General features: G+C 40.6%; 1 protein-coding gene across 1 annotated transcript in view; it reads left to right on the top strand.

Annotated features, from left to right (window-relative positions):
• The window catches only part of NBAS (neuroblastoma amplified sequence), a 457,208-nt gene that overhangs the window by 48,236 nt on the left and 400,723 nt on the right, over window positions 1-8,249 (top strand). The window contains exon 11 of the mRNA XM_019520763.1: window positions 4,415-4,480. Within this exon, the coding sequence (XP_019376308.1) occupies window positions 4,415-4,480 (66 nt within the window). The remainder of the gene's footprint in view (window positions 1-4,414; window positions 4,481-8,249) is intronic.

Genomic DNA, 8,249 nt, shown 5'->3' with positions numbered 1-8,249 from the left:
CCCCCCCCCCCCCCAACATCTTCTCTGTGATAGAGGTCAGGCTGATGGGCCTGTAGTTTGCCGGATCCACTTTCCTCCCATTCATGAAGATAGGCACCACATTGGCCTTCTTCCAATCTTCAGGAACTTCGCCTGAGCACCACGAGTTCTCAAAGATCAGTGTCAGTGGCTGAGCTATGATGCTTGCCAGCTCCTTGAGTACCCTGGGGTGTAAGCTGTCTGGGCTAGCTAATGTGAAGGTGTCTAGCCTCTCAAGGTGTTCCTTCACATGGTCAGCATTGATGAAGGGTAACTGTTCTCCCTCGTTCTGGCCGTCCTGTGCTGTATTGAACAGGGCCATCCCTTGGGGTTGGTGAAAAACTGACGCAACACACTCATTAAGCTGGTTGGCTTTTTCCTGGACGTCGGTTGTCAGTTGACCCATATGGGTTAGCAGGGGTCCAACGTTACCCTTGCTTTTCGTCCGGCTCCCCACATATCTAAAAAAGGACTTCTTATTGTCCTTGTTTCTTGTAGCCAGTTGGAGTTCAGTCACAGCCTTGACTTTCCTGGTTCACTCCCTACAGGTCCGGACCAGTGCAGAATAATCCTCCTTTTGAGGTGGATCCCATCCTTCATCCTTTATAGGTCTTCTTTTTTAGACGTAGGAGATCCATTAGTTCCCTGCAGAGCCAAGGGGGGCTGGTGTGCCCTTTTTGCTGCCTGTCTTTTGAGACAGAATAGATATTGCTTGAGCTTCCAGGATCGGTCCCTTGAGGAGCAGCCACTCTTCCTGAACTCCCCTCCCCTTTGGGTCATGGTCCCTTAGGGCCTAGCCAACAAGCCTCCTGAGCTTGTCAAGGTCAGCTTTCCTGAAGTCAAGAACTTCTGTTTTGCTGACTGACTTGCCTGCTTTATGGTGGATGATGAAGGTGCTCAGCTCGTGGTTGCTGTCTCCCAGCTTTCCTTTGATCATTAGGTTGCTGATTAAGTCTGCCCTAGTTGCCAGTACCAGGTCGAGCAGCGCTTTGCCTGTTGTTGGTCCATAGACTTCTTGAATCAGAGCTCATCCATGCATGTGAGGAAGCTTTGCAACCATTCAGATATGGCCGAGTGCTTTTCCCATGAGATGTCAGGGTAGTTGAAATCTCCCATGACAACCATGCATTTGGGAGCGTGCAGCCTCAGCTAGTTCCCTGGCAAATTCCTGGTCAAGCTCTTGATCCTGGCTAGGAGGTCTGTAGTAGACTCCTACCACTGTCTCCTGTGCCTTGTTCGCTGTGGATTTTGACCCAGAGAGTATCCAATCGTCCCGCCTGGGTGCCAATGTCAGCTTGCAGGGATGGGTAGCTTTCCTTGACGTAGAAAGCTACCCCCCCCACTTTTTGTCCACACGATCTCTCCTGTACAAGGTATAGCTGTCTATACCTGTGGTCCAGTCGTTTTTGTTGTTTGACAGACAATCATTTGGGGGATACCTAATGGAAAACACTATATACATATCCTTTGAAGAAAAAAAAGATTTTTTTCAGTATTACCTAAGTAAATATAGATACTTTTCTTTTAATATTAGTAATAAAGTCCAGGTTGTTCTTTAGGAGTATATTAACTCCATTTCATATGTTTTAGTGTTTACTTCTGTGAGAGAGACTTGGCATTTCTTTCTTTGAGTAGTATTTTAATCTATTATTTCATAAAATCATAGAAAATGAGGGTTGGAAGGGACCTCAGGAGATCATCTAGTCCAACCCCCTGCTCAAAGCAGAACCGTCTCCAACTAGATCATCCCAGCAAAGGCTTTGTCTAGCGGGGTCTTAAACCCCTCCAGGATGGAAATTCCACAATTTCTTTGGGTGGCCTATTCCAGTGCTTTAATACCCTCCTTGTGAGAGAGGTGTTTCCTAATATCTAATCTAAACATCCCTTGCTGCCCATTGCTGCTTGTTCTGTCCTCTGCCACCACTGAGAACAGTCCAGCTCCATCCTCTTTTGAACCCCCCTTTAGGTAGTTAGTTGAAGGCTGCTATAAAGTCCTGCCCTCAGTTTTCTCTTGTCCAGACTAAACATGCCCAGTTCCCTCAGCCTCTCATAGGTCGTGCCCCAGCCTCCTCACCATTTTCATTGCTCTCCACTAGACTCTCTCCAATTCATCCACACCCTTTCTGTAGTTTGGGCCCCAAAACTGGACACAGCACTCCAGATGCGGCCTCGCCAGTGCCAAGTAGAGGGGAATAATCTCTTCTCTCAATCTGGTGGCATTGCTCCTACTAATGCAGCCCACTGTGCCATTAGCCTTCGTGGCAGTAAGGGCACACTGTTAGCTCATATTCAGCTTATTGTCCACTCTAAGCCCCAGGTCCTTTTCTGCAGAGTTTAACCAGTTGGTCTGTAGCCTGTAGCAGTGCATGGGATTGTTGTGTCCTAAGTGCAGTACTTGGTAATGATCCTTAATGAACCTCATGAGATTTCTTTTGATCCAGTCCTCCAATTAGTCTAGGTCTCTCTGAATCCTAGCCCTGGTTTGTTTGGCAGCTGTTGATTCTTTCAAGTTTTCAAAGATAATAGCCAGCAGTTCTGCAGTCACATTGGCCAACTCCTTTAGCACTCTTGAATGTGTCCAGTCTGCCCCCATTGATTTGTATACATCCAACTTTTCAAAATAGTCTCTAACCCGTTCTTTTGCCACTGTTGGCTTCTTACCTCGTCCCCAAACTGGGATGCCCAGTGCAGTAGTCTGGGAGCTGCCCTTGCCTGTGAAGACTGCGTTGAAAAAGGCATTGAGAGCTTTGGCCTTTTCTGCATCATTTGTCACAAGGTTGCCTTCCCCATTCCGTAAAGGGACCCACACTTTCCCTGATCTTCCCCTTGTTGCTGACATACTTGTAGAAACCCTTTTTGTAACCTTTCATGTTCCTTGCTAGCTGCAACTCCAGGTGCGCTTTGACCTTCTTGATTTCATCCCTGCATGCCTGAGCCATACTCTTATACTTCTCCCTAGTTTTGTCCATGTTTCCACTTCTTATAAGCTTCCTTTTTATGTGCTAACTCACTGAAGAGTTCCCTGGTTAACCAAGGTGGTCTTCTGCCATACGTGCTATTCTTCCTGTGGATTGGGATGATTAATTCCTGCGCAATCAGTAAGGTTTCATTAAAATATGACCTGCTCTTCTTTTCCACCTCAGACTGCCTTCCCAGGGGATCCTGCCCATCAGTTCCTTGAATGAGTTGAAATCTGCTTTTCTGAAGCCCAGGGTCCTTACTCTGCTGTTCTCTATCCTTCCTTTCCTCAGGATCTTGAACTCAATGATCTCATGGTTGCTACTGGCCCAGTTGTCATCCAGGTCTACATTCCCCACCAATTCTTTTCTCTGAGCAGCAGGTCAAGAAGAATACGGGCTGTACTTGGCCACTCTAGCACTTCCACTAGGAAGTTGTCCCCAACACTCCCTCCAAAAACTTCCTAGATTGCCTGTGCACTGCTGTATTGCCCTTCCAGCCAACGGTAGGGTGATTTGAAGTCCCCCATGAGAACCAGGGCCTGCGATCGGGAAATTTCCACTAGCTGTTTGAAGAAAGTCTCATCCCGCTCATCCTCCTGGTCTGGTGGTCTACAGCAGACACCCACCACAGCAATCACTCTTGTTGCTCTCCCCTCCGACCCGAGCCCAGAGGCTGTCAACAGGCCTGTCTCCGGTTTCATACCGGATCTCTGAGCAATCATGCTAGTCTTTTAGATAAAGTACAACTCCTCTTCTTCTCTCCTGTTTGTCCTTGCTGTACTCTCGTAGTATGTAGCAGTCTTAGAATATACAGATATCTTTAACGTGAACATTTTGGAGAGATTCTAGACTTGTTTTTCATCCCCCCCCCCAAACATTTTGAAATAAGCTGTTTTTGTTATAAGTCTAATTCTGACTGATTTTAAATTCTAATTTGGAGAAGAAATATATATATTTTACACCCCCTTCCCCACCTTAGCATCACAAAAATCAATTTTATTTAAATTGGTGCAGTCTTCATATGCTCAAATGGGTTTACAATTATATTGTATGATTTATCTTAGTTTACTAATCCAATTTCGGTTGTGTTCAGTGAAAGTTTCTAACATGTCTTTTGGGTAATATCGGTTTACTGTTCTAGCTTGGTATTAATTTAATTGTGAACTCATGGTTGTGTTTCCTGGATTGACATATATTCATCAAAATAATCCATAAATCAGCAGATGTCAGCTGTTGCAAATTTACATTTGCACTTTAATGCAAACTTAAAATAATTCTTGTGAGCATCGTTTTAGCTACTTCTTTTCAAGAACATTGCAAAGTAATATATTCTTCCGTGATTGTTTCATTACTCTCTGGATTTGATTTGGTTTTCAATGCATAAATCAAAGATTGTCTTTAATCTTACAGTACGTAATATACTTCTGTTTTCCCAGGCACAGAGAAGAGGATTATTAAAGATTAGGAATTTCAGATTTTATAGCAGACAGGGAACAGAAAAGGTAATAAATTCTTTCTCAACAATGCACCATAGTAACACTGTTGTTCATTTACATTTGGACTTGCCTAAGAGAAGAATGTAACTGATTTTACAATGATTTTTAATTCAGGTATCTTAAATTAAATTACATGAAAGGATTTTATTTTAAATCGGGTAACTAGCATGATTTAGCCAATTGACTTTTCACAGGCTTTGTTTTACTGGCTGTCTCTTGCCCTGTCTTTGATTTTGTTTTACTTCACTTTATTTGCTCTCGATTCGAATATTACATGGAGTCATCAATCCTGCTCATGGAGGTATCAAGACTTTTCATATTGCATGGTATAAACAATTTCAGTGATTTATCACTTGCTCTTAAGTGCTACTTGTTAACCGAGATAGTAACAGTAGTATTTCTTTCTTTACTAATATTTATGATATACATGACTTGTTAGCTACATCTCTTTTTCCAGAAAGGACTGGCTCTGTTGGCTGGTATCAAAGGATTGCATTGGCTAGCTAGAAAAATGCATAGTTTGAGTGGCAAATCTTTAATTGTTTAGTATTGTACTGAAGGAGCACTCTCCCCAGAGATTCATATTGATAATATTTATTGAATTCTTAGTGATAACACTGAGTTACTTAAACTGGGAACGTACAGAATGGTTTCAGTATTGTTCTCTAACTTTTGAATTTCTCTTGGGTTGGATAATGACAAGTCACAAATCAGTTTCACTTTTGTTTACTTTTAGTTTCTAGTTGATGTCACAAAATGTTCTGCATTAAACAATTTTGTCCATTCAAAATGTTTAAAATTGAGACGGATTTTAAACATGAGTTGCTTTTTTGGGGGGGGGTTGTTTTGTTTTGGTTTTTTTAGACTAAAAAATAATTGCTGATTAGTACTTGTTTTTTGATCCCTTTACTTGGGTCATATTTTCAAAAGAATTCTTCATAATCATGAGAACTAGAAAATGTTTTAAAATACACATGCTAAAATTGTCATGTAATGATCATGGGAGTTGAGTTGTATATCTCAAGACTCATGATAAAATTGTAAGAATCAGCAACAGTGACTGAAACTTCGAACTTTATAAAAGGATATGTTTTAAATAAAAATTCTTTCCTTTAGAAATAATAATAAATGAAGAGCTTCCTATTGCCTTTGTCTTTTTTGTTTCTTTTTTTCCCTTAAATTTTCATTTCCTTTTTTCCTTTAATTTTTATGTTGGAAGAAGTTGAACATTTGCTTGCAGGGGCAAAGTAAATCTTTCTTCTTGATCACGGTGAAGGCTGGGCGTGAAGTAAGGTTTTGGATTAATTGATATTAGGATGGAAGGTCATATTAAATTTATTTTTCCCAACTCTTCTGGGCTGGTAATGTCAGCCCTCAAATTAAGGAACTGGAAATATGTTGTTATATGTTGAAGAAGAAAGTGCAAACTGTTTTTACCTCAAAGGCTAGTGCTAAATAGAACTGAACTCTATTTTAATGTCTTACGTTTTGCCAGCACTAAATTTAAGAAGAGAAAAGTTTATTATTGTTCACTCATCTCTAGAAGTGTTAACACTGTTTGGGGGATTATGGCTTAAATATTTGAGAGAGATTTTGTTTTGACTAATGAGTGATTGAAAAAGCTATTTAATACTGTTGCCAAGAAGCTTGCTGGTGGAGCCAGCTGTAGTCAAAATTTGATTCGTTCTGCTGCTAACTTAGATGACAGATTTTAAACATGGTTTGGAAGTCTCTTGGAGCTTTCTGTATCTTTTTACTGTGGTTCCCTTAAGGGTAATGAACTGTTTGGCAGTATGTGATGGCTGTCCAAATGAGCAGCAAGTGGCACTTTTAGATACTGACTATTGAGTTGTTATATACTGGCTTTCAATATAGCCCCTAATGAAACGTATAATGGTCAAGAAAGGCAGGTGGCTTAGTCTATTTTTTTTGTAGATGTGTCTTTTTCCAGACAGTTTCACAATCATCTCTCTCTTCTTTGTACACATCTTAATATATATAGAGTGGACACATGGGTGCAGTTAGCTTTGTCCTGTTCTGGGAAACAAAGTCCCAGGTAGTAACATTACAGTTTGCTCCCACTTCCAGTGTTTAAGAATGTAGTGTGAGAAAACTGAAAACTGTTTAAGTGGGCAGTATCAGGTAGTTTAGCTGCCAAGTTTAAGTTGTCTCTTTAATAATTCATATTTTTTAATAAAAATAAATTTTTGTTTTGGGTTTAAAGAATTCCTTCACTATTTGCAATCTAAACCTTAGTACCTGAGGACAGAAAATGATTATTTGGTTTTCATGGGCCATATGAGCTGAACGTAAACTTTAAGCTGTTTAAGTGTTTAAAAAGGGAAAAGAACTAGTCAGACCAAGAAGAATACTTTGGAAATATCATTTGGAAAACAAATAGAGGGATGTCTGTGCTTCCTTCATTGGAAATTCTGCCATAATCTATGTCTCACCTGCACACTTCCATTCCAAAACTGAATCTGTGCAATGGCTTTACAGCACCATTAAACGTAGCCCACCTCCACTTGGGCGCTCCTTGTCTACTACGTTTAGAGCTTCTCTGAGGTGGATACCCGCTGTTCTGGGAGCAAGTGTGGGGAACGTGATTTAGTGGTTTTGGCCTGCACCCATGGAAGTGCCCTTGGGATACAGCATGGAGGCAATCTGTATTTTCCCTTAGAAACAAGGTTGTAGACTTATGCAGCCCTAGCAGGTTTTTTGTGTAAGTTTGAGTGTCTGCTTTTTTCAGTTATCCTTATCCTCAGATTTTAATAAACATTTGAGCCTGTGATTCTTCTTTTTTTGTAATGCTTGATGTTGTCAAAATGAACTTCTTTTTGGAAGTCTTTTTTAAATGAATTGGACTACGACCAAGGGGCCTTGTAGTGTCATGTTGTTTATTCAGGCTGTTTTGAATGGGGCTATTTTCAGAAGAGATGTAAGCATTTAGCAACCAAAGTTTGACTGACTTTCACTGAAATTTAGGCTTGTGGACTCTAAGGGGCAGATCCCAGAAGGATGTTTAGACACCTCAATTCCTATTGATTTCAGTTGGAGTTGAGGCAAACATGTTTTTAGATTTTTGCCTTAAGTTTCTTCTAAAATGGGACTCAGAGGCATAAGTATTTTAGCAACGTTTGCAGATATTTTGCTATGTCCAATAACAATTACCATCAGCTTTGCCTACAGATATGGAATACATATATATTGGTATTACAGGCTTTTCCCCAATGAAAACTGTACTTTATTGCAATTGCATTTTTGTTGGAGTTCATGAATCTTCAGAGATTACTTCTTCACATAACATGTATGCCTGGTCTTCAGTGCAGGAAAGTTTCTGATTCAGAAGAGCCTACAAGAGTTCATGTTAAGTGCATAGTTTTAGCATATCAGTCTTGAGTTGTGGCTCTGTTGTTACAGAAAGATCTCCCCACCTTGAATTCACCCTCTGTAACCTAAGATGAAAGAACTCTGAATCTACGTGGTTCTTGGTTCTTTTCCATGGTAACTGTAATACAGACCACCATGCTAACGAATGATATATCGGCTATATTTTAGTGATTAGTACTGTACAGAAATTGATGTTCTTAGGTAGGGTGGAATGCCTTGTTGTATACCGTTTTTTTTTTTTTCTAGTAGTCTCCCTTAATTTTATAGCATAACATATATAACTTTAAAAATTTTCAGTGTGACATGCTATTACCATATTTACTCAAATGTAAGATGAGGTTTCCCCCCCCCCCCCCAATCTTTGGGGGGGGGGAGACCCTTGTAT

This window comes from Gavialis gangeticus, unplaced genomic scaffold (assembly GCF_001723915.1).
Source record: "Gavialis gangeticus isolate Ggan-Ray unplaced genomic scaffold, GavGan_comp1, whole genome shotgun sequence".
NCBI classification, from domain to species: Eukaryota; Metazoa; Chordata; order Crocodylia; family Gavialidae; genus Gavialis; species Gavialis gangeticus.
This window is presented reverse-complemented; position numbering and strand designations above follow the sequence as displayed.